The sequence below is a fragment of the Schistocerca gregaria genome, chromosome 9, assembly GCF_023897955.1.
Source record: "Schistocerca gregaria isolate iqSchGreg1 chromosome 9, iqSchGreg1.2, whole genome shotgun sequence".
Classification (NCBI taxonomy): domain Eukaryota; kingdom Metazoa; phylum Arthropoda; class Insecta; order Orthoptera; family Acrididae; genus Schistocerca; species Schistocerca gregaria.
Window position 1 is genome coordinate 168,055,846 of NC_064928.1, and position 26,916 is coordinate 168,082,761.

The 26,916-nt window shown below is 39.2% G+C and overlaps 1 protein-coding gene across 6 annotated transcripts in view; it reads left to right on the forward strand.

Moving 5' to 3' along the window:
* Window positions 1-23,818, forward strand: part of LOC126292169 (uncharacterized) — a 72,220-nt gene extending 48,402 nt beyond the window's left edge. For 3 of the 6 annotated variants that reach the window (XM_049986008.1, XM_049986013.1, XM_049986012.1), the window contains 6 exons: window positions 425-888; window positions 6,274-6,504; window positions 11,037-11,141; window positions 13,236-13,426; window positions 18,534-18,761; window positions 20,791-23,818. In XM_049986008.1, coding sequence (XP_049841965.1) covers window positions 425-888; window positions 6,274-6,504; window positions 11,037-11,141; window positions 13,236-13,426; window positions 18,534-18,761; window positions 20,791-20,882 — 1,311 coding nt within the window. In that variant the 3' untranslated portion in view covers window positions 20,883-23,818. The remainder of the gene's footprint in view (window positions 1-424; window positions 889-6,273; window positions 6,505-11,036; window positions 11,142-13,235; window positions 13,427-18,533; window positions 18,762-20,790) is intronic. The other 3 variants (XM_049986009.1, XM_049986010.1, XM_049986011.1) reach the window with 3 other exon arrangements.
* The last annotated feature ends 3,098 nt before the right edge of the window (window positions 23,819-26,916 follow it).

Genomic DNA, 26,916 nt, shown 5'->3' on the forward strand with positions numbered 1-26,916 from the left:
ACACATTACATTACAGAAGCTGTCCGTTCAGAGGTGAGAAAATGCTGCTGCTTCTCAACAGAAGCAATCACTTGCTGAAAGCTTAAACAAAGAGCAAAGAAAAGAACAGGCAAAGACTATTTTAAAAAAGCTGTTAAAGCTTTGGCAGAAGCAAATACTCTACTCAAAAAGCTCTTATTATCTAGAATAAAAACTATTAATTCTGTGTTATTTTTATTTCATTTCCAGTAACTGTATTTTTCGTTTTCTTTTAATCTTTTTCTTTTGTGATCTATTTTGTCTTAGCCACATAGGATGGCATACTTTGTGTAATGTAAAAAGAATTGGTGGTAGGACCATCTGTCTGTATTTGGTAGCTTTCTACAGTGTAACAATGTGTGTCATTCTCATTTCCATTATTGTATGGAGAAATATTTGTCGACAGATTGTCGGAGGTGGTGTTTTGTCTGCCGTTGACAAGGACATGTCTAGCAGTGAAAGTGAAGACAGTAGAGAATCGATGTCTGAAGAGACTGTCACAAAAGCCACAAATATTACAGAAGCTTTACCATCGGAGGCGAGTGATGCGGGACCTAACAGTGCTGCAGTGAATGACGGAGAGAGTCCGTCCGTGGGCGGCAGTTCGTCTGGAGCAGTTTCTGAAACGCAGATACCACTGACTGGTGCTGGCGAATGTCTTCCAGTAGTGGACGAGTCTGCTGATTTTTCTGTTTCAATCCAGAAGAGTGAAGAGAATTATGACGGGGAGTTGAATCCGGTGAGGAGGAAATCGACGAGAACGTGCAAAGGTCTTCGGTACCACCAGTTCATGGTAGAAGGCCGTCTCAAGAAAGGCCATCGTCGGCCACTCTCTCGTGGCTCATCTGAGAAAGGAGGAAAGGTGCTGAGGTAAGCATGGTGGTATGTATGCTGTTTGCTCCACAGGTCAGGGAAATAAGTGCTGGGTGGCATTCAGGTCCCTCGAGTCGCACTGTAGTGTATGTTAAGCAGCTGAGTACTGGGTGTCTTCTGTGCCCATTCATGTGATCAGCCTGTTTAGTGGTGGTCATTCCAAAATAAAAGCCGTGTGGTGGTCACAAGTTAGTTGGTAAACACGTTGTTCTACCTTAGCAATGTAGGATTTGACTGTAATGGGATTGGTGTATATGGCAGTGGATGCATGCATGGGACAGGTTTTCCTGTGAGAATGAGTGCACAGATAGGAATCTCAGAGTAGAGATAATGGTATGGGAATATAGTACGGTCAGACAGGGGCGTAATGATATGGGAATATAGTACGGTCAGACAGGGGCGTTACAGTGGTTAGAAGGACAACAGTAGGTTGAGTGGGGAGGATGTCGGGGAGAAATGATCTGAGTTGCGGATTGACTTGAGAAAGTCACAGCCTTGGTGGCGTAATGTATTGAAACATTTGAGGGAAGTGAGGTCCTGGGCACCAAGGGGATGCTGCTGTTTCCTCAAATCAGGTCTCTATTTGATGCAACTAAAATACTTGAATAATTGAAGCAGATTTGTTAGAACTTTCTTAAACTGCACCTTTATATTACTTTCCTAGATCATCATCATTCAGATTTAAGTATTTGTCATGTCTCTTAGGAGCAGACAAATCCCCTCTGCATAAAATTCTGCTACGTATTATTGCAGGCAGCCTGCGACATAATCTCAAAGTTCCTCGCAGTTGAGCTTTGGGAAACCAAGGTGTTTTTCTGTGGATGCAAATAGGTGACAATCACTTGGAGCAAAGTCTCGTCTATTGGGTGGTTTTGAAAAAGTGCCCCAATTAAACTGCATGCAACAATTCTCGTGTTCGCTGGGTTGAGTGTGGCCGAGCGCTGTCTTGCAGAAATGTCACACACATCACACTGCTTGCTCTGAATGCCTCTTTGATGAACCTTAATGCCTAATGGTAGGCTTCAGAATTGATCAACCTTCTTTCGGTGTCTTCTTACCACCCCCAACAAAGCAATATGTGGTCCATACATGGTTTCAGTTGTTAACCAATTGAAACCCTTACTTTCTAACTTAAAGCATGTGACATGCTTGGTTCATGTCCATCTCAGCATTTGTGAATCCATAAGGAGCGAATACAGCCTTGTAGATCAGTTTGTCTGTGCCATGAAGAAGAGTCTACTGAAAGCTCCAAGATGTGTTGTTGCCCACAAGGAAACCATTGGCTTGCCCCTCCAAATTTCCCAGCCATTAGTCATTGGGGATCTTGGATTGAGTGTGCTGCTATGTCGTGTGAGAATAATTAGAGAGTTTTTGCTTTCTTTGGATCCAGCCAATGCAGGTGTAATTACCAAGGCACAGCAGCTTCCGTTAACAGAGAAAATACGTAATTTGCAGAGTAAACTGTATTGAATCCATAGTTACAAGTACCTGACTGCAGCTATTAAATAATTACAAGAAAAAATCTGGAAACGGAAAACCAATGGGATATTTTTACTTATGTGAGGGAGCAGTTACATGGCTTTGCTAAAGACAAACTTGAGTCTAATCTTCAGAAGAATCTATACATTGAGGAATTTGCCACATCTGTGGAGTGGCCATTTTGAGTGAATGCAAGGTTTGCCCCACTGGTTTCTGTGGATGTTGAAAGAAGCTTTAGCATCTACAAAGACATTCTATCTCATAATCAAAACAGGCTGATTTTAAAAGAATGTAGGTATGCTTGATGTCCTGAGGTACATGTTTTTTCCTTCTTTCAATGAGTGATAATTTGATGTATGTGTTTTGATAATTTGGTATACATATTTGTAATGCAATAAACCAGAATAGAGGAAAGAGAAATTGGTAAATTAGTTGAATGAACCACACCGTTTGTCCGTTTTTCTTTTACCTCACTGGAATACCTTTTCGCTTCCTTCTTTTCATCTGAAATATGCACTTAAAATCCTAACCCTGATCATCACATATCATCAGTGTACAACATAAATTTCAACAACTTTGGGGTCATTTGCCACTTGAAGCTGTATTACACAATGAATTTCACATTTGTCAGGATTTTCAATTGCAACATTAACTTTGAACAGCCACTCTCAGCAAACAAGGAGCAATTGGGCTTTTTCAGAATCAAAGCTCTGAGCACAATGACTTATTGTCTGAGATGGTGTAACAATTTGTCTCCTATAAACTTGTTGTTGTTGTTGTTGTTGTTGTTGTTGTTGTTGTTGCAAGCTTCGTCATCTCCCAGTACTTATTGCAATCTACATCCTTCTGAATCTGCTTAGTGTATTCATTTCTTGGTCTCCCTCTACAATTTTTACCCTCCACACTGCCCTCCATTACTAAATCGGTGATCCCTTGATGCCTCAGAACATGTCATACCAACCGATCACTTCTTCTTGTCAAGTTGTGCCACAAATTTCTCTTCTCCCCAATTCTATTCCGTACCTCCTCATTAATTATGTGATCTACCCATCTAATCTTCAGCATTCTTCTGTAGCACCACATTTCGAAAGCTTCTATTCTCTTCTTGTCCAAACTATTTATCGTCCATGTTTCACTTCCATACATGGCTACACTCCATACAAATACTTTCAGAAACAACTTCCTGACACTTCAATCTATACTTGATGTTAACAAATTTCTCTTGTTCAGAAATACTTCCCTTGCCATAACCAGTCTACATTTTATATCCTCTCTACTTCGACCATCATCAGCTATTTTGCTCCCCAAATAGCAAAGCTCCTTTACTACTGTAAGTGTGTCATTTCCTTACCTAATTCCATCAGCATCACCCTACTTAGTTTAACTACATTCCATTATCCTCGCTTTGCTTTTGTTGATGTTCATCTTATATCCTCCTTTCAAGACACTGTCCATTCCGTTTAACTGCTCTTCCAAGTCCTTTGCTGTCTCTGACAGAATTACAGTGTCAACGGCAAACCTCAAAATTTTTATTTCTTCTCAAGGGATTTTAATTCCTACTCCAAATTTTTTCTTTGTTTCCTTCACTGCTTGTTCAATATATATATATATTGAATAACATCGGTGATATGGTACAAGACTGTCTCACTCCCTTCCCAACCACTGCTTCCCTTTCATGCCCCTCGACTCTTATAACTGCCATCTGGTTTCTGTACAAATTGTAAGTAGCCTTTCGCTCCCTGTATTTTACCCCTGCCACCTTTAGAATTTGAAAGAGAGTATTCCAGTCAACATTGTCAAAAGCTTTCTCTAAGTCTACAAATGTAGGTTTGCCTTTCCATAATCTTTCTTCTAAGATAAGTCGTAGAGTCAGTATTGCCTCACATGTTCCAATATTTCTACGGAATCCAAACTGATCTTCTGCGAGGTCGGCTTCTACCAGTTTTTCCATTCGTCTGTAAAGAATTTGCGTTAGTATTTTGCAGCTGTGACTTATTAAACTGATAGTTGGGTAATTTTCACATCTGTCAGCACCTGCTTTCTTTGGGATTGGAATTATTATATTCTTCTTGAAGTCTGAGGGTATTTCGCCAGTCTCATACATCTTGCTCACCACATGATAGAGTTTTGTCAGGGCTTGCTCTCCCAAGACTATCAGTAGTTCTAATGGAATGTTGTCTACTCCCGGGGCCTTGTTTCGACTCGGGTCTTTTAGTGCCCTGTCAAACTCTTCCCGCAGCATCGTATCTCCCATTTCATCTTCATGTACATCCTCTTCCATTTCCATAATATTGTCCTCAAGTACATCGCCCTTGTATAGACCCTCTATATACTCCTTCCACCTTTCTGCTTTCCCTTCTTCGCTTAGAACTGGGTTTCCATCTTGGCATTCATACAAGTGGCTCTCTTTTCTCCAAAGGTCTCTTTAATTTTCTTGTAGGCAGTATCTATCTTACCACTAGTGAGTAAGCCTCTACAGCCTTACATTTGTCCTCTAGCCATCCCTGCTTAGCCATTTTGCACTTCCTGTCGATCTCATTTTTGAGATGTTTGTATTGCTTTTTGCCTGCTTCATTTACTGCATTTTTGTATTTTCTCCTTTCATCCGCCTTAATCTTTTCACATAATTTTCCCTGTGGGCAATAACATGACTTTTCATAGTGTTGCACCAGCTTCTTCGACCCCCCTGCATAGAACTTCTCTGCCTGGGAACTGAACCAGTTGACAGTACGGAGTTTGTCACCCTCAGACCATTGCCTACAAAATCTTTGTTTCGAGTGCAGGGAGAGGCGAAAGTGGCTGGGTGTTAAGATTCGGCTGTAACGTGGATGGTCAAAAAGTCCCCAGTGGACATACTGAATCTTATCGTCGGTACGGGCGGTGGTGTGTGGGTGCATGCTGTGTTGGAGGTAGGCTGTCACAGGCCACAGTTTCCAGCACTACAGGTTTTGGATGGCGCATGTCAGTTTCGAGAGTGTTTCGCAGTAAGCTTCAGCTGTAGGTGTTCACCCCCATTCCATGAAATGAGATGAAAAAATACATTTCCCCCCCCCTCCCGCAGAGAATGGCAACCATCATTTCTTGACCAAAGTAAGGAGATAAGTTGACTGCATTGACTGTTACTTTGACCCTTTGTTGGTGTATATTCACATTTCATTGCCCATAATAATATGGGGAAAATCATTTCCACCTTGTTGATAGTGGTCTAAAAACACTGATCCACTTGAAATTTTATTCTCTTTGTGTGTGTTGGTAAGAATTTTTGGAACCCACATTGCACATAATCTGCGGTATCTGAACTTACGTCAGTTGTTTAAATAGTCGTGCAGCCATCATGAGGAAATTAATCGGCTAGAGCACAAATTGTCAGTCACGTCACAGCTTTAGGTGCTTTTATTGAAAAGTTTCAATGTTTTCGATATTGAGGCTGTCACTCCAATCATTAAATTCATATGGACATTTCTAGAGAGTCGGCACCATAGTCTAACATGTCCTTCACTCACTTCCGGGCCTGTAAGCTATATACAACTCCTGATGAATCTGAGCAGCTTACATCCTCTTGAACACAAAAATTGAATTATAGAACACACTTCACAACCAGTGGGACCAGTGATTTTCGAAGTGATTATTGTGTGTACTTTCACAGTTAAACTACTACTGAATGAAAACAAAGGCTTCTGTGGCTTTGTAAACAGTCAGTAGATGCCACTTCGTTTGTACAACTTTATCATGAGCTGTTAATGTTTAAATACAAGCAAATGACCTGCTTTTTGAATATGCCTTGTATTAAGATCCTGTGTGGTTACAGTGTAGCAACAATAATCAGTTTTCAAAATGCCAGTATTCCTCAAACACATGAGTGCTGTACTAATGGCCCCGTGTTGTGATTGTTTTGTTATGTAGGTCCAGCAGCTGTGCTCATGCAGTACACAGTGCAGGTATGCTTGCACTGTCGGCTCCTGTGACATCACCTTCAGATGTGACTTGTGCACTTCCTTCAGTCGCAGTTCCAACTGTAGGAAGCTCAAATGCAATGAGGAGCAGCAGCAGAGATGTCTCGTCAGGCAGTGACCGTTCTGATGCCGAAATGGACATGCCATTGGAACTGAGGAACCGTTTTAGCAGTCCAGACAAGTAAGTTCTGTGCAGTCATACTCTATGTAGCGAAAAATGGAACAGTTCTTGCCAACAAAAACTAGTAGTTAGAATAATTTGACTGATGGTCATTTATGTCATAATAATACATTCATTAATCATAGAGATGCTGCCAATACTTATGATAAGAAATTGCAGAGTAAATGTAAACCGAGTGTAGGGATTTTTGTGCTGTTCAAATGGCATGCCGATTGGGTTTACTCCACTATAGACTCTGCTGAGAGTGCCATAAACAACACTCATCACTTTCCCTCAGTGATGCTGGTTTTAGTGGAAAATTGTGTACACTTCTCGTCAGTGCGCTATTTAAACAACCACAACAAAAGATCAGAAACCCTCACATTTAAATATGAGAAGTTAGCAATTTCTCACCATAGGGCTCGGTAACACTGCTAGTATCCGGGGCTGAAGTATTGTTGTCTGCAACAATTCTATATAACACATTGCCGCTCTTATTCCTGCGTTAGTCGTCGTATTGTAGCAGACTGTGAAATGTGGCAGCTCCAGTGTCGATCTGCACCAATGAATTGCTTTCTATTTGTGGAAGGTGTTCAACCTGTGTAGATGATTTCTTGAATGCAAGTGCAGTATGGTGAAAGCTGTTTATTGTGAAGCAAGATCTATGAATGGATAGGGCACTTAAAACAGAGGAGAACTTCTCTATGTGACGAGGAAAGATCAGGCAGGCCATTGAGATCAATGGCCGAGGACAATTTGAAAGCCATTGGAGGGCATGGTGATGGTAAACAGACGAATCAGAATGGAAGAATTTTCCAATACTTTACATATCCATCATATTTCAGCATACTCTATATTACATGACAGACAAAGTTTTTGGAAAGTATATGCAAGGTGAGTTCCAAAAGAATTCTCAGCACAGCTTAAAGCACAAATTATGGACATGTCTCATAAAAATTAGGGTGTTGCATTTTTACGGCAAATCGTTACTGTAGACAAAATGTGGGTGCATCATCACGAACCAAAAAGTAAGGCTGCAAGCATGGTTTGGAAACACCCATCACCACCAGAAGTAAAGAAATTTAAACATCAAATTTAGCTGGTAAGATCATGTTAACACTATTCTGGAACATGAAAGGCATGTTAGCCATTCATTTCACCCCAAGAGGCGAAACTGTGAACAGTGAGAACTATGGTGATGTGTTGCGAACTAAACTGAAACCTGCAACCAGATTCAAACTTTGCGAAAATTAAGAAAAGGTGTCATTCTGTAGCGATAATGCTCAGCCACATTCTGCCAAATGGATGGCCGAAACAATAGAGGAGTTGGGATTTGAATTGCTTAGTGCCCGTCATACAGTCCAGACTTGGCTTCAAGTGATATGGATATGTTGGGACCATTGAAGGAAGCACCCAAGGGAAGATGATTTGCAACCAATGCAGAAGTCAATGATGTAGTGCAAAATTGGTTACATGTGCGACCAAAAAACTTCTTTTCAAATGGAATCAAAAAACTTGTGAAATGTTGGACAAAGTGTGTTGGACTGCAGGAAGGTTACATAGAAAAATAATGTATGTTTCAGTTTTCTATCATTATTATAAATATTTCTTTTTTCGTAAGTCTCTTTACTTTTTGACTTCTCCTCATATTTGTACTCTGGACTCCCTTGTCTGACCTGCAAAAGATTGATATAGGTGAGTTAAAGATTACAGATACCTTTAATGAGTCGAGTTATTTGATGTGAAATGTGGGCTTTACAGTGTATGTTTGTTCAGTAATACACAATATTTGCAGTGCACGATTTTTAAATACAGCAGCCAAATGCAAACTAACTTGTACTTCAGTCATGTTTCTTCATATCATTTTATTTTTAATGTTAAAAGTACATTTTTTGTTTCCAAGTCTTGGGTCACTTTATCATATCCATTGACAACCCTGTTATTCAACGACTAGTTTCCCTGGTGATTGTCAGTTGATGATGTGGTCTTCAGTCCACAGACTGGTTTGATGCAGCTCTCCATGCTACTGTATCCTGTACTGCCTTCTTCATCCCCAAGTACCTACTGCAACCTACAGCCTTCTGAATCTGATCAGTGTATACATCTCTTGGTCTCCCTTCATGATTTTTACCCTCCACATTGCCTTCCAGTACTCAGTTGGTGATCACTTGATGCCTCAGAACATGTCCTACCAACCGATCCCTTCTTCTAGTCAAGTTGTGCCACACATTCCTCTTCTCTCCAATTCTATTCAGTACCTCCTCATTACTTAGTGATCTACCCATCTGGTCTTCAGGATTCTTCTGTAGCACCACATTTAGAAAGATTCTCTTCTTGTCTAAACTATTTATTGTCTGTGTTTCACATCCATACATAGCTACACTCCATACAAATACTTCCAGAAGACACTTCCTAACTGTTAACTCTATACTCGATGTAAACAAATTTCTCTTCAGAAACGCTTTCCTTGCTATAGTCACACTACATTTTATATCCTTTCTACTTTGACATTCATCAGTTATTTTGCTCCCCAAATAGCAAAACTCCTTTACTACTTTAAGTGTCTCATTTCCTAATCTAATTCCCTTCTCATCATCCGACTTAGTTCGACTAAATTCCATTATCCTCGTTTTGCTTTTGTTGATGTTCATCTTATATCCTCCTTTCAAGACACTATCCATTCCAGTCAACTACTCTTCCAGGTCCTTTGCTGTCTCTGACAGAACTACAATGTCATCGGCAAACCTCAAAATTTTTATTTCTTCTCAAGGGATCTTAATTCCTACTTCAAATTTTTCCTTTGTTTCCTTCACTGCTTGCTAAATACATGTTGAATAACATCGTGGATATGCTACAAGACTGTGTCATTCCCTTCCCAACCACTGCTTCCCTTTCATGCCCCTCAACTCTTATAGCTGCCATCTGGTTTCTGTATAAACTGTAAGTAGCCTTTCGCTCCCTGTATTTTACAACTGCCACCTTCATAATTTGAAAGAGAGTATTCCAGTTAACATAGTCAAAAGCTTTCTCTAAGTCTACAAGTGCTAGAACCGTAGGCTTGCCTTTCCTTAATCTATCTTCTAAGATAAGTTATAGTGTCAGTATGCCTTACATCTTCCAACATTTCTGTAGAATCCAAACTGCCGAGGTCAGCTTCTACCAGTTTTTCCGTTCGTTTGTAAAGAATTCATGCAAGTATTTTGCAGCTGTGACTTATTGAACTGATAGTTCAGTAATTTTCACACCTGCCAACACCTGCCTTTATTGGAATTGGAATTATTATTTTCTTCTTGAAGTCTGAAGGTATTTTGCCTATCCCATACATCTCGCTCACCAGTTGGTAGAGTCATGGCTGGTGCTCCCAAGGCTGTCAGTAGTTCTAATGGAATGTTGTCTACATCATACCTCCCATATCATTTTCATCCACGTACTCTTCCATTTCCATAATATTACCACAAGTATAGCACTCTTGTATAGACCCTGTGTGTACTCCTTCCACCTTTCTGCTTCCTCTTCTTTGCTTAGAACTGGGTTTCTATATGCTCTTGATATTCATATAAGTGGTTCTCTTTTCTCCAAATTTTCCTGTAGACCGTATCTATCTTACACCTAGTGATATACGCCTCTAGTCCGTATATTTGTCCTCCAGCCATTCCTGCTTAGCCATTTTGTACTTCCTGTCAATTTCATTTTTGAGATGTTTGCATTCCCTTTTGCCTGATTCATTTACTGCATTTTTATGTTTTCTCCTTTCATGAATTAAATTCAGTATTTCTTCTGTTAGCCAAGGATTTCTACTACCCCTCATCTTTTTACCTACTTGATCCTCTGCTGCCTTCACTACTTCGTCCCTTAAAGCTACCCATTCTTGTTCTACTTTATTTCTTTCCCCTGTTCTTGTCAGTCATTCCCTAATGCTTTCTCTGAAACTCTCTACAACCTCTGGTTCTTTTAGTTTATCCAGGTCCCATCTCCTCAAATTCCCACCTATTTGCAGTTTCTTCAGTTTTAATCTACAGTTCATAACCAATAGATTGTGGTCAGATTCCACATCTGCCTTACAACTTAAAACCTGGTTCCTAAATCTCTGTCTTACCATTATATAATTTATCTGGAGCCTTCTAGTGTCTCCGGACCTCTTCCACGTATACAGCCTTCTTTCATTATTCTTGAACCAAGTGTTAGCTATGATGAAGTTATGCTCTGTGCAAAATTCTACCAGGCGGCTTCCTATTTCATTCCTTACCCCCATTCCATATTCACCTACTTCTTTTCTTTCTTTTCCTTTTCCTTTTCGTACTATCGAATTCCCGTCTCTGCAGTGACACTACTGAAATGCACACAGTAAGTTAAATGACAGTCAGCTGTTTTGTTCTGCAAAACTCTTTGTTTTCTACACTGCTTCTCCATTCCACTTTCCTTTTGTACCTGCACACTACTCTAATTGCAGTACAATTCAGTAGTATGTAACTTAAAAATCATTCACTTTCTTAGTGAAAATGAGGCTATCCTCAATCCGACAGATCTTATTTTCCTTTTCTTGTGTCATCCAGCTTGCAGAGGATATACGCCGTAAAATCTAAATTTGAGAAGCCCGGGAAAGATGTCTTGGAAGACAGCATGCCGGACTCACCTGCTAAAAAGAGATTCCGTGCTGCGTAAGTAATAGAAATGTTCTCTCATTTAGTGTATGAGAATAAAGACAGCACAAATTTAAAATTCCTCAGTACTTAGGATTAATTTAGTAACAATATGACCAGAAGCTTGTTTTACTTACTAGGAGAGGTCCCCAGGCAGGGGATCAACTTCGTGAAACCATCTATATGGTATTGAGAGTTAAGGTCCGAGCTATCACATCCTACAGCCATTCATCCTGGTGGACCCTTGTTTTCGAGTAATTGGTGAAAACATTTTCAAGTTTAACTTGTTGCTCTACAGCTTTAAAAAAGATATAATGTACAAACTGATTGCGTAGTGTTGTGGTTATTGTACAAACCTTGGACACACTAGGAAGTGGCTTCGAATTTTTTTATTTTTATATCTTTATCAAAATGACTTTGATCAATAATTTTATTTAATTAATTGGTTTAAATGTACTTTATTTCTGTTCTTTTGTCACATCATTTTAATCACCATATTAGCTTTTTCAGTTGGTCTCATTATTTCTTTGTATTATTCTTTTTGCACTTGGAATTGCTGTGTATGTGTGATTTTAGTTATTTCGAATATTAACATCGATTTAATTTCTTCGGTTTTATTACCCTATATTTTTGTACATGTTATTGCATTCATTATTTCTAGTCCTCATTTTACTTGAAGAGTTTATGTTTCAGATGATTGTATCACTTTTACCATCCAAGAAAATGTGCATCTTCTAATGAAAATAATATTTTTGATACCACTGCATTCATTTTTTTCCATTTAATTGGTCAGCATTCTCAAATTTTTAAATATTATGAAAGATAAGTAAAAATAATCAAATTCACATGCACAAAGATTCCAACTGTAAAAATAATGATGGGAAGGAAAAAATGAGAGCAATTGAGAAAGTTAATATGGTGATTAAAATGAAGTGACAAAGGAATATAAATAAGAGATTACATTTAAAGCAAGTAATTGGTGAGAAAAAATTTAAAAATAAATTTCACAGCACTTGATCAGACATGAACCCATAACCTCCTGCTTATGACTTCGGACATATCCGAAAGAACAGACACCATATCCAAATAAGTATATAATTCTGGCAATACCGGCCATGACCTCCTTCTGTGAAGATGCACACACATTCCCCGGGACTTGGTAAGAATGTCTTCCACGAGTAATGAATGTGTTGGGGTGGGACACTACGAATGTAGTGTGCGGACATACAAGGTGAGAATGTGAGTCTTGCAGGAGGTGTGTGCGAGATAGTCCCTGCAGTCGCACTATCCTCTGTGCCCTCGGTGGCTCAGATGGATAGAGCGTCTGCCGTGTAAGCAGGAGATGTCGGGTTTGAGTCCTGCTCGGGCGCACATTTTCACATGTCGCCGTTGATATATATCAACGCCAGTGAGCAGCTGACTGTATTAATATAATTCTAATTCCTGCTTATGAGGCTGGTGTTACAAGCATTATGCTACACAGCTATTCTGTATAACATTTCTTTTTCAAAGTTGTAGAATGGTATGCTGTATTATGAATTTTTTTTTTTCATTGATTACTTGCAATTGAGGGCACACCAGGGTGAATGGTTGTAGGGTGTAATACCTGGACCTTAACGAACAGTACTGTGTGAATACTTTAAAAGGCAATCCTACCACTTGTCAGTCTTCTTTCCCTGACAGACTATTAAATTATGCCCTAATGTCAAGTAAAAGTCAGACACCTTAACTGATAGTATTTTTGCAGCACTTTCTCTCTCATGGTATTTGACAGTATTTGAGCCAAGGCAAAATAAATTGTAGTTTCAAGGGCTGCACAGAGAACCTTATTTAGAAAGATAAAATTGGTATTATTAAATCCCCAGATGAATTTTTTGCATTGAAAAAGGAGCTATAAATGCTCCAAAATGACTTGCAAGTAAATATATTTAGTGGCTACATGATGAATATATTTACTTAAACAAATTTTTTGAGGTGTTACTTTGTCTGCAGATGTTAGTGTATTTATTATTTTTCTGTAATGCAATATGCAGAGAGGAATTCTTCTGCAGCTGCCCCATGACTTTCCCTTGTCACTGAGGAAGAACTGTTGGGTATAAACTTTACTTGTAGGGATTTCAATCTGGAAGAGAAGATTGAGGCACTGCCCTCCCTCAGCCTGGAGGAGTTCCAGATGAAGAAGAAGGCTCGCAAGAGGAAAGTCGCCCCTCCTCTGCCACCTCCAGACTCCAGGCTACCTCCGAAACAGACAGTTCCCTCACCGGCAGTTTCTCCAGACAGCACTGAAGGCAGCAACATTGCAGGTAACGATCTGTCCCTGTGGTCTCGGACTTAGGTACGCTCGAATGGAATCCTCGCAGGGTTTTAACTGTATCAAATCTGGTAAGTCCTTGAGTGCTAGATGGCTGTCACCGAGAGTAGAGCTCCTGATACCTGGGACTATTGTTTTGTCCTCTGTTGGTTTGACAAAGCAGTAGAGAACCCTCCAGAGGTGAGCTGAAATTACACTTGCTCACAAAGGTTAGTCAGTCGAATGGAAAGTGAATGGGATAGTGAGACTTAACCATTTGTATGTGGCACAATTAAGCAAAGTTACAGAAGCACCTGCGTCCAATTAAAAGTCAACACGACAGCCAGCAGTTTGTAGTGATACAAATAGTTTGTCGGAATGGCGTTGCACTGCACTTGGGGCCAGATGAGGGCACGGCCTTACTTGAATTACTGCTACAACCTGTAGTCGGTTTTGAAAACACTGCATTCACAGAATGTGCACGAGACCTGTGGTGGGCAGAATTGGCATTCTTTTGCCATTGTGAGCAAACTGCCTGGACATAACCTTTCTTTCCACATGAGTAATATGTCGCATTGCACGAGGGGCAGTCTTGCCACTTATGGCTAGCAAAACAGTGATGGCAAGGCTTGACTAGATTTATAGGGGTGGCTACTTGGTTACTAGGCTGTCTGTGCGTCTGTGTGTGCATTCTTTGCGGTGGCTGAGTGGGGCGGCCGTGGGGAGAGGATGAGGAGAGGGTGGTATGATAGGTGGGTGATTGGTTTCCTCTCACTACAAAACAAAATGCACACATGTTTAAAATACACTTTATTACAGGAACCAATTGAGTACTTAATGTCAGTGATGTCCAATCTGAAGTGCTGTTGTTAACAGCAATCAAATAACATGTACTAATTCATGAACCTTATCCATGTCCATATCACAACTGCATGTGCATGTGCGCGCGCGCACACACACACACACACACACACACACACACACACACACACACACACATCATGAAACGTTTTGCATCACTCCATTTCCCAGAACTCCTGAAGATAGACATTGACTATGGATATTGTATCATGGACACAGTTCCTTTGACTGTTCAGAGATGTCACTAACCCTGCCCAAAAATGTAAACAACCATGCTTGAGCAGCACCTATTAGATGAAGGGGGTCCAACAGCCACTCGGTTCCAATCATTGCAACAACATGGAGGTACACAGCTTGTGTTGTCTGTAGTTCAACCATGCCTAGACGGTCAATGCCGCAGTTCGATCGCGTCTGCATTGTTGCTTTGTGCCAGGAAGGGCTCTCAACAAGGGAAGTGTCCAGACGTCTCGGAGTGAACCGAAGCGATGTTATTTGGACATGGAGGAGATACAAAGAGACAGGAACAGTTGATGACATGCCTCACTCAGGCCGCCCAAGGGCTACTGCTGCGTGGATGACCTCTACCTACAGATTATGGCTCGGAGGAACCCTGATAGCAATGCCACCATGTTGAATAATGCTTTTCGTGTAGCCACAGGATGTCATGTTGTGACTCAAACTGTGCGCAATAGGTTGCTTGAGGCACAGCTCCACTTCCGACATCCATGGTGAGATCCATCTTTGCAACCGTGACACCATGCAGTGCGGTACAGATAGGCCCAACTACCTGCAGAATGGACTGCTCAGTACTGGCATCACTTTCTCTTCACTGATGAGTGTCGCATATGCCTTCAACCAGGCAATTGTCGGAGAAGTGTTTGGAGGCAACTCAATCAGATTGAACACCTTAGACATAGTGTCCAGTGAGTGCAGTAAGATGGAGGTTCCCTGCTGTTTTGGGTTGCCATTATGTGGGGCCGACATATGCCACTGATGGTCATGAAAGGTGCTGTAATGGCTGTGCGATGCATGAATGCCATCGTCCGACCAATGGGGCAACCATATCGGCAGCATATTGACGAGGCATTCGTCTTCATGGATAGCAATTCATGTTTCCATTGTGCGCATCTTGTGAATGGCTTTCTTCAGGATAACAATATTGCTTGACTAGAATGGCCAGCATGTTCTACAGACATAAACCCTATTGAACATGCTTGGGATGGATTGAAAAGGGCTGTTTACAGACAACATGACCCAAAAAGGACTGTCTATGGGTGACGTGAACTACCAACTACTCTGAGGGATCTATGCCGAATTGCTGTTGAGGAGTGGCACAATCTGGACCAACCCGCCTTGATGAACTTGTGGCTAGTATGCCATGACGAATACAGGAATGCATCAGTGCAAGAGGACGTGCTACTGGGTATTAGAGATACCGGCGTGTACAGCAATCTGGACCACCACCTCTGAAGATCTCACTGTATGGTGGTACAACATGCAATGTGTGGTTTTTGTGAGCAATAAAAAGGACGGAAATGATGTTTATGTTGTTCTCTATTCCAATTTTCTGTACAGGTTCCGAACTCTCGGAACCGAGGTGATGCAAAGCTTCTTTTGAATTTTGTACAATGACTAACGTCCCCTCACAGCTAGCTAAGGTGCAAGATGACGACTGTCACTGTGGAAGGCTAGAGCACAGTGTTACATATTGAGGTGCAATGCAAACAGAGTCCCAATGCGACTTGCTGAGGTACTAAGGATGAGAGACTGAGACAGCTCTGTCGGCGGGAGCAGGCTGTATGCACGCTGCCCAGGGAGTGTTATCGTTGTGAAGCCTACCTAGGGAGTAAAACTACATCAGATGTAGGAGTAAACTGCAAGCTGAATCTACCAGATAAAGACTGGAAGATCTTATAAAGACAGTTGTTAGGAGTGTGCTGCTGTGTGGAAGTGAAAGTTTGGTACTCAGAGAAGCAGAATAATGCAAAATAGTAGCTTTTGAGATGTAGAGCAGCTCCACAGAGTGGAGGCAGAGAAGTGGAGTGTTTGGAAGCTTTTCCAACACAGAAGGGACACATGGGCCAGCCATCTGCTGAGATATGATGGTGTCATTGAATGTATTATTGAAGCGACAGTAGAAGGGAACAACACAAGAGGCAGACTGAGTCTGGAATACATCAACCAAATAGTCAAGATACCACCTATGCCTCACTCGACAGGAAAACGGAAGATAGAAAAGCGTGGTGCACTGCTGCTTACCAACCCAATGGTTAAAGGCTTAAAAACGAGAACATAACAGAGTGCAGATGAATGCGATTCTTAACATATTTGCTATTGAAACTCGCTAGTAGACTATTTATGTTTTACTTTTATTTAAATTCAATATTTATTGAGTAATAAAGAATCATCATTTCTTAATAAAAATTAACATTTTTATTTTAAATTACTATTTTCATGAAAGTATGAGTAGTCGCAATAAATTAAATTTTGGTACACAAATGTCAAATATTAAAGAGAAATGAAAATACTTTTTTTATTTTTAGAGATCAAACAGATCATTGACATGAATAATTTTTTTACAAAAAGCATTTCACTTGTCTATCAAATTTTAATATGTTTTCACATGACCAATAATTAAAAACAAAGAGGTTTTCTATGTCAAGAAACTGTGATTCATTGTTTGTTTATTTATGTTTTTGTTAACAAACATGGATTTTAAATAAAAGGAAAAAAAGAAGTTGCTACTGGCGGGATTTGAACCATCAGCATAACAGTTACAAATCTGTTACACTACACAGACAGCTACCAATGAATCTAGAAATGTCTAGTACTTAATATTTTCAGGTTCAGCTACTGAGAAAAATTTTGGGTCCAGAAAATCAGCCTTTTAAGCTACAATTTACTGGCATATTTGTGTTTCATATGTCTTAAAGGGTAGAGCACTCCAACTGAAAAAGACCGAGGTTTATTTTTCAGAATTATTTTAGTTGTGTGATAGATTACAAATTTAACAATAATGATGACACAAACTATAATGAACATTGTGAGAAAAAAGGTGCTACATGAGTTCTTGAGCAATTTCAAACTTTTGCATGAAAAATTCTGATGCATTCTAGTGCACAGCGAAGTATGTTGCAGTCAGGCCAATACCAGCCTGTTTCTTAGCTCCTTGCTTTGCCAGTAGATAGCTACATTTTATCCAAAATAAAAATCTTGGAAACTTGTATTGGATGTTGCTTCATCAAAAACTAAATCATAATTACAGTAGCGGTGTCTCCAGCAACAATATTAGCAATGAGAAATTGTAGCAGACTACAGCCTTCCTGAATATAAATATACTTCAGGCTGTTCCCATTGAGATATTTCTTCCTCTAGTCCAGAATCATTGAGTTCTTCCTCTGGAGCTTCCAAAATTTTGTACACAACAAATCTGATACATTTTAGCAGAATTAAAGCAAATGGATGTAACTAATTATATGGATGCACAAATCTCATTACAAAGAAAGCACACTGTGCGTCAGTCATTTGTGAGATGTCTCGTTAAGTTTCCTACTGCTTCTTTCAAAGTAAGTTCATAAATGGATAACACAAGGCAGCGCCTGTCAAGGGACAGGTAGTAGTAAGCCCATACATTGTTCTCATATGAAATCAATCCAATTTTCAAGCAATAGGTTTCTCAAGTAGTAGGGTGAGATATACTCGGATGCATTCCTTTGAATGCAGTGTTGCGGCCCAACTGCTTCTTCACAAACGCTTTAATGGTTCTTGGAAATCTTCAAATATAATTTTTTTCAAGTTTTTTGCAAATTTCATTGCATTACTTTAGGACATTGATGTCCAGGCAGCGATCTCTAAATCCTGAAAGTACAAACAAAATTGAAGAGTCGCAGTCTTTAAGCCATTCTTGTAAGAGCAAATCAGAAAAAGAAAGGGGAAAAGAAAAAAAATGGAGAGAATGTGGGGGAGGGAGTAGGGGGTATATGAAGATAAAAAGAGGAAGAGGTATTGAGTGGATAATCATCAGTAAAAAAGGGAAAGGGGAGGCATGTTGACGGAGACTGAATCTAGGAGAGTGGTGGGGTGCAAGGGATTGTTGGAGAGTAATACCCAGTCTCCAAAGCTCAGAAAAGCGAAGCTAAGCATTACGTTAAAGTTGTTCTTTAACCTCCTCATGTCTTGTGTGATTATCTTTATACTTTCTAGGTTTTGCTTTCCAATCAAGTTCTTCCAGTCCCACATTAGTGTGTTTCTGTGTTCAGCAGGGAACAGAGTCACACTGACTGTGGAAGCAACAGCAGTGGTCACCTCATCTGACGGAAGCCAGCTGTGTTCGACGGCACACCTGCAGAGTGCAGGGGGAGTGACCTCGGCGTCTGCGGTGGGTAGTGCGGCAGATGCGTCACGGCAGCTCGTCGGCAGCCAGAAGCGGAAAGCCCGCAAACAAAGCATAACTAGGCTCGACTCTGACAATGTGCGCATACTCAGGGGTGAGTAGTCAGGCGCATTTCACACTTCTGCACTTGTATGTTACGAGTGCTATAGAAATTGCAGACTAATATCCTTAAGGTTAGGTTGCTGCAGAATTCTTGAGCATATTCTAAGTTTGTATGTAATAAATTTTGTTCAGAAAGAATAGCTTTTATCCACAAATCAACACAGATTTAGAAAGCATTGTGATGGCAAAACTCTCTCTGCCCTTTTTTCAAATGATATACTGCGAACTGTGGATGAAGGGCAACAGGCAGATTCCATATTTGTAGATTTCCATTAAGCATTTGACTCGGTGTCACACTGAAGATTGTTGAAGGAGGTCAGAGCAGACAGATGAGCCTCCTAGAATGTGACTGACTCGAAGGCTTCTCTAAAGTAATGGAGCCTAGTATGTTGTCCTCGATGGCAAGTATTCGCCGGGGATAACGATATCGCCAGGGTTGTCCCAGGGAAATATGATAGACTGGAATGAAATTTTCAGTCTGCAACAGTGTGTGTGTCGATATGAAACCTTCCGGCAGATTAAAACTGTGTCCCGGACTGGGACTTGAACTCAGGAACTTTACATTTTGTGAGCCAGAGTTTGAAATGCGGTCTGGCACACGATTTTAACCTGCCAAGAGGTTTCATATCAGCACACACTCTGCTTCAGAGTGAAAATTTTGTTCTGGCAACACCCCCAGGCTGTGGCTAAACCGTGTTTCCACAATATTCTTTGTTCCAGGAATGCTAGTCTTGCAAGTTTCTCAGGAGAGCTCCTGTGAAGTTTGGAAGATGGAAGATGATGATCTAGTGGAAGTGAAGCTGTTAGGAGGGATTTTGAGTTGTCCTTGGGTAGCTCAGTTGGTAGAGCACAATCAGTGTAGCCCTCAGTTTTATGCAAACACACAAGCCTCTCTGCCTGAATGATCAGTTCGTTGACAAGCTGGTGTCCCCTGAAGAGGTTATCTAGCACATTTAAGGTATAACCTGCTACTATGTTTAGCTTTTTACTGATTCCTAATACACTGTCATTGCTTCTGTTTAATAGGGTACTTGATAATGGTCTAAGATCGAAATAGTGCAATTGTACAATGAATAAAGAAAAAAATGACAGTTGCAGGTGGCATTAATCATCTGCACAATTCATTGCAGTTGTGCCCCCAGTTTCAATGAAGATTATTAGGCTTGAATCATTCTCCACTAGAGTGGAGGGGACATTAGTTCAGTAACACGTGATCCCAGTATTTCTACAAGTGATTGGAAGATGAGCCCAACCTAAGCCAGAGCATGTATCCACTACCCAAATATAGGCGGAAACAACTGAAAGAAACATGATTCCCCCACATTTACATGCTCATATTAAAATCAAAGACATTTGTGGGACATCGAAGTGTGGGCAGTGAGGGGAATAACTGGAGGGGGGGGAAAAAAAAAAAACCACCATCCTCCCAGGATCCAACCCTAGATTTGAGCATAGAGGGAAACATTCCACGTGGGAAAAATATATCTAAAAATAAAGATGCTGTTACTTACCAAACGAAAGCGTTGGTATGTTGATAGGAAACAATAAAAACACAAAAACAAACACACAAATTTCAAACTTTCGCAACCCAAGGTTGCTTTGTCAGGAAAGAGGGAAGGAGAGTGAAAGACGAAAGGATGTGTGTTTTAAGGGAGAGGGTAAGGCATCATTCCAATCCCGGGAGCGGAAAAACTTATCTTAGGGGGAGAAAAGGGACACACACACACACACACACACACACACACACACACACACACACACACACACACACACACACAGTGTGTCTATCAACAGACCAACGCTTTCATTTGTTTTTATAAAGGAAATATAAAATTACTTTTCCCAGAAATTTAACCTTTTATAAGTAGGAAAATAAATTTTCTTTTGTAGCCTGAGTGTACATCAACACATGTTCTATTTCTTTTGTTGTAGTGATGAGTCATGAACGTGTACTGTTTTCCAAATTTGTGCTTTAAAGTTTCAGTGATGACTTGCAATTTTGGTTTTCTAATTCTTTGCAGATACGGCAGTGGTTGAGCCAGCCGTCCTCAGCAATATTGCACTGTCTTCGTTGGCCACAATTGCTGTCACAGGAAGCAAGCTAGTGAAATAGTAAGTAGTACCTGCTGGGAGAAGATTTTGTGAGAAGTTTGAGGAGAGTTTGGGCTGTGCAAATACTGGTGCTAGTGTCTGTAGCTGTATGAAGTTGGTACGTGGATTAATGAATGTATCAGGAATGTGAAATGTTTTAGGATAATTTGTAGTTTGAACAGGCTAGAATTTGCAGATGTGATTTGCCATGTCTACAATATTCATTCATTGCTTTATTCGTTCCATTGTAAAACTGAGTGTACAGTTTTATCTCGGTGCAGCACTGCTGCTCCCAATGAAATGTTTTAGTAAAATTATATGCAGAGATTATATTTCCTGAAATTTCATTGTATGTTTTTTATTATTATATGGAAAGTAAATCATATATAACAGTGTGGAGCTAAGTCACCAGATTTTGTTCCTTTTATTGAGCTATTTATTTAATATCATTTGAGACCTGATTAATGAAGCTTAGTTTGAATTATGTATATGTTTATATTTTCCAGTGATTTAATAGTTATTATTCACACTGGAACCAGTGTGTATTCTTTAGATAATTCATCTTAAAAGCCTGGTTTCATTGTTATCATTCTTTTGTAACGAGCCCAGTGTGATGATGAACTGAAAGAATTTAATGTATGGAAAGTTTTAATGTATTTTACAGTATGGTCCACTTCTGTGTGATGTTTGTTGTTGAGTAGTGTATTTGTTTAGAGTGTTAGTAAGATCGATGTCAGCAAGTGTTTCTAATTGTGTTAGTTGGAGTCTTGCTGTTTATGCTCGCAGCACATATCATCTGTTTTCTGCAACCCGTGTCTTGAAGTAACGGTTATTAGTGTAACTTTTTTGTATACTTTATCGATGCTGAATGGATAGTAATTTCTGCAACAGTGTGTGTAATCCCAGAGTAGGTGTGTTTGTTATTCCAGTTCTGTTCAGATAGATAGTTTATTCAATTAGTAAAGACTGCAGGAATTACATGAGTCTATTATAATCTTCTTGTAATTGGCATTTAATAACATAACATTAGTGTACCAGATTTGCACTTGTACAGCTATTCCAAAAGTAAAAGGGGTGGAAAATAACAAAATAAATGTGCTGTATGTATTTTTGGAGGGAAGGTATTCAACATTAGAGCCCTAACTCTTCAAAGGTGGTAACTATCACACTACCAAATAAAGTCTTTTACAGATTTTGTGCTGTCTTTCGTAAATTCAGTAGCAGCTGCAGAATTAGAGATGATTTATTTCTGGTTCGGCCAGTGCTAACAACACTAACAAGATCTGTTTTATAACAGGGTTTTTTGTGCTGTGATCCTAAATTATGCAGTGGAGCATTATAAAGGCAACAAAACTGCATACGTACCCATTTTATTTGTAAAAACTGAAAAGTGTTGGGAAGACAGGAGATAATGTTCTAAAAGTGTCCTTATGAAATTACCACAAATGGAAAAAGTTTTCACAATGAATGACAGTTTAAAAATGTTCTTTGTAAGTGTAAAATGATGTCTAATAACAGAAAAAAGTACTTCCTCAAGATTGTCCAGTGGCAGTTACTGTGGCCTTTTTTGTGAACTAGTCTGACTTTTCTGTTTTGTTAGTGCTGTCTGTGAAATATGCATATGTATTCCTTCCTGTCATTCTCAAGGACAGATGATATGTCTGCAATCAAACTAGAGTTGGAAATTCTGAGCTATGCTGAAGAAGCTTTCCAGTTATCTTTTAAGAGCAGCTTATTGATTTGCCTGACATATATACTAAACCCTGCAGTAGCTTACGAATGTATGTGTAAGTACAAATTATTAGTTCCTGGATGTTGTATAATGTCTGCAGAATGGATATTTATGAAGCGAAATAGTTGTAGTGTGTATTTTGATTGTATTTCTGTGAAGATATACAAATAATGAAAAAATAAGTGTTCTGTTGAAAATTGTATTTCCTGGAATCGGGCTGGGGATATCTTCTTCAATTGGTGCTACACTATAGTCAAAGCAAATACACTTGAGATCAGAAACCAGATTCTTTAAAGGAAAAAGTGTATGTATATATAAAACATATTTTTTTGTTTCTTCCATCTGTATATTTTGTACTTGAGATAATTTTTTGGATGGTGCTTTTGTAACTTATCTGATAATAATTATTATAATTTTATCATCATCATCATCATTGTTGTAGCCCATAGATGTTGTTAGCAGGGTCCCACTTGCATTTAAAAAGATTAACTATTGAGGTTTATCTTGTTGTAATTCACTTTAACTGTTTATTTTTTACTTCATCCTCACTATATGTTAATGAGAAGTGGAAGCAGATCATCATGTAGTTAAACTCCACTCAAGCCTATGAGGCAGTTGAAAGTTATAATGAAATGTAAATACGCAGTCGTAATTTCTCCTGTATGGGAGGCTATGTTTGGCAATAGTTCTTTTAACCTAAAGTGTGGGACCTGCACATTTTGTTTATTTTATAAAAATGTTTATGCTGACCGTACTGTTTACACATGTATATGATATTTGAGATTTTCTGTGTGTGTGTGTGTGTGTGTGTGTGTGTGTGTGTGTGTGTGTGTGAGGGAGAGGGAGAGGGAGAGAGAGAGAGAGAGAGAGAGAGAGAGAGTTATAATCACTCTTTTGAGATACCAGTATTAATGTTAGACGTGTTTGTGTACTTGTTGTGTGATAATAACTTGTATAAAACCAGAGATTTCATGGAAGAAACCTTTTTAAAGTTTTTTTCAGTACAAGTTGTTCTTCAGAAGATAGTGCAATGCTAAAAGATTGAGCATATTTTTCTGTGACGGAAATGGAAGCTTTACAAAGCTGTGAAACATGAATAGTAGTCACATCTTTCTTGTAAACTCAATCAGATGCAGAAGCTGCACATGTTTGTGTGTCACAGCCAAGACTGCTTTTGTAACACTGTTAAGTTCGTGCACTATGCCATATAAAATTTGTTACTTTAAGTTTTGTTTCTTGTTTGTTATTTTACTTCCTTTACCTTTACCTGCTTTATTTTCCTCTTCCTTAATACGCTATCTTTTAACTATAAGCTTAGTTCATTGTAAAATAAAGTTCATGAAATGTTGCCTTTCAGTAAACTGTTTTTGGAAACTGATTATTTTAAATGAACTTTATGAAAAGTGTGAATGAAAAGATCTTATCACAACTTCATTAAGAGTGATTTGATGTTAGTGTGACACACACTTTCTATCAGATGAGATCCTGTATACTACAAAGGGCATTATAACTATTTGCTGCTGAATAAAAGGTACAGTTTAAAACTATGTTTTCTAAGCTTAGACTCAAGATTTTTAACGTTAATAGTTAATATACATTGACAAGGCTTGTTCATCAGACTAACTTTTAAATTCTTCATTCTAGAGAACATAAAGCTTTTTGTGTTTTGATGGGGCACATGTGTACACACACCTACACTAATTTGTGTTTGCATTTATATTCTCATATATTCCTGGATGAAAGAGTGATATGTTGCACAGTTAATAAATGTATAGTATTCAGTACATTCACCAACAGTGGAAGGAATATTATTAAGTGGGCAGTATAACATTAACAGTGATTTTCATTTTCACCTTTTGATCACATGAAGAGGAAAAACAGAAAAAATACCATACACAGCTCTTTGATTTCAAATAATTATGATTGTGGGGCATGTTATTTTAGTTTTCATGCTGTTGTTGGTGGATTTCCTTTGAGGAGACTGTTCAATGTTAGATGTCTTGACACATTTTACTTCTCAAGCGGTTGGAGAGCAGTAATGATATATGTCCAGAAAAAGTCAGTTAGTGAAAGGAAGTTCTGTTCACACCAGTGCCATACCACTGTTTCTTTGACCATTTTTCTGAAAGCCGAAGCAGTGATGTAACAGAGAATGAATGTTGTTTCAGCAAATGTGCCTCCTCCTAGTATAATTATTGAAACAGATACTACTTTCTTCATTCGGAAGGCCAGAAAACATATTACAGAACCCAAAATTAGTTTGGCTTGTGCCACTCCAAGTTAAGGAATTAGTGATACACAAGAGGAGGAGTGAGGTTTGTTAGAAGGTAGTACATTGACACAGATGCTGTGCAGAAGAGCATGCAAGTTTTATTGCAGATATCCATCTTTTATCTGCTTTTCTTTTTTATGTTCGTTCCAAAGAATGCTTTTCAGTGAGTCTCTTCGTCTCTGTATACAGGTAACTTGGGCAACCTAGCGTATTTACTCGAATCTAAGCCGCACTTTTTCCCCGGTTTTTGTAATCCAAAAAACCGCCTGTGGCTTACAATCGAGTGCAAAGCAAGCAGAAGTTCTGAAAAATGTTGGTAGGTGCCGCCACAACTAACTTCTGCCGTTGTATATATGTAGCGCTACAGAGGCATGCTTTGTAGGCACAAAGATAAATACTGGCGCCAAAACCTCTGCGTCAGTAAATAAATTTAAAAAAAAAAAAAAAAAAAAAAAAAAAAAAGCTGGAAGACTAGCTGTTTTTTTTTTTTTCTCTGCCTCGAGTTTCAACCACTACATTTTCATACATTATCCAACAAAGTAAATACAAATTTCGTATTGTTCATCTTCGAATGTAGCAGAATTTCAATGTACTATGAAAATCCGACTTGTAAGACTGTTTGGGATGTTTGTCCATATGGCCAACTCTACGTTCTGAATTTTTTCCTACCTATGAGGTGGTTGCTAATAGGATCCTGATGAAATGTGAATCACATGCAGTATTCTCTTCACCATAAGAATAATACGAATATAAACATTTTGCCATGTATTCTTTCATGTTTGCTGCTGTCTCATTTAAATCTTGTGTGCCCAATAAACTACGAAACTAGAGTGAGACAACAGCAAGCGTGGAAGAATATACGTATAGTGCCATGTTTATATTCGTATTATTCTTAAGCGTAATGGTGATACAGCCAGAAATGAAGCACGGCAACTGACTACATTTTTAAATCTAAGATGACTAATTTCTGTGCAGAATTTGATGTACTAAAGAAGCGACCACAAAGATTTTCAAACGAAGAAAATTTTTCGCTAAACTCTCGTTCAGAACATCCTCTATCATTTGGTTCTTGTTGATCATTATCAAAGAAAGCAGCAGTGTAAGTAACAACAAATAGCAGTCTCTTGCCATTGTTCCGCTAATGAGACAATTCCTCTCTCTCTCTCTCTCTCTCTCTCTCTCTCTCTCTCTCTCTCTCTCTCTCTCAACTGTACGCGGCAGTAGTGCGCACAAAAGCAAGCCATGCCGCGAGAGGCGACAGGCCGTAAATACGCACTATCCAAACAATGCACGACACAGTACAGTAATGCATTTTCAGCTTAGAGTGATGTAAACACCTATAACAAAGAAAACGGCACTTATCAGATCAAAGAAAAATAAGCTATCGATTCAAACCAGACGAAGCATGTGAAAAAGGAAGGGTACCCGTATAAATATGGACGGAGTGCCTGACGCATAGCAATGGCTACATGGTAAAGCTTAACTGCTAAGCTTATGACTCGAACTGAACTACTGTAGCTGTATCGTCATTCATTCGACCTAAATTCTCTCTCACATTACAATGGACCAACTTTGTTTCGATTTGGAGGTGCGGCCTAAAACTTTTCTCCCTCCTTGAATTTCCAGTCTCAAATTTCAGGTGCCGCTTAGATTCGGGAATTTTTTTTTCCTTCATTTCGAGTCTCATTTTTCAGATGCAGCTTAGATTCGAGTGTGGCTTAGATTCGAGTAAATACGGTACATCCACTCGATCTTTTGTCTCCCTGTATCATTTCATTACTTCTCTTTCTGTATGATTAATTCTTGTTTGTATGCGAATCGTACATAATTTTGTAAGATTTGTCTGCACTGGATTTTGATGCAGTGCTCCTAATTATTGAAATAGAGTATTGCCCTACAGTTCAGGAAACAAAGATTACAGCAATGAAATAAAAAATGCTTGAGATGGCTGTGTAAAATACAACTTATCTCATCAAAAGCTGACAGTGATATGCTAAAGTAGTTCACAAATTTTGAAATTCATTATGGCTTCCAAACAACAAGTTTTCACCA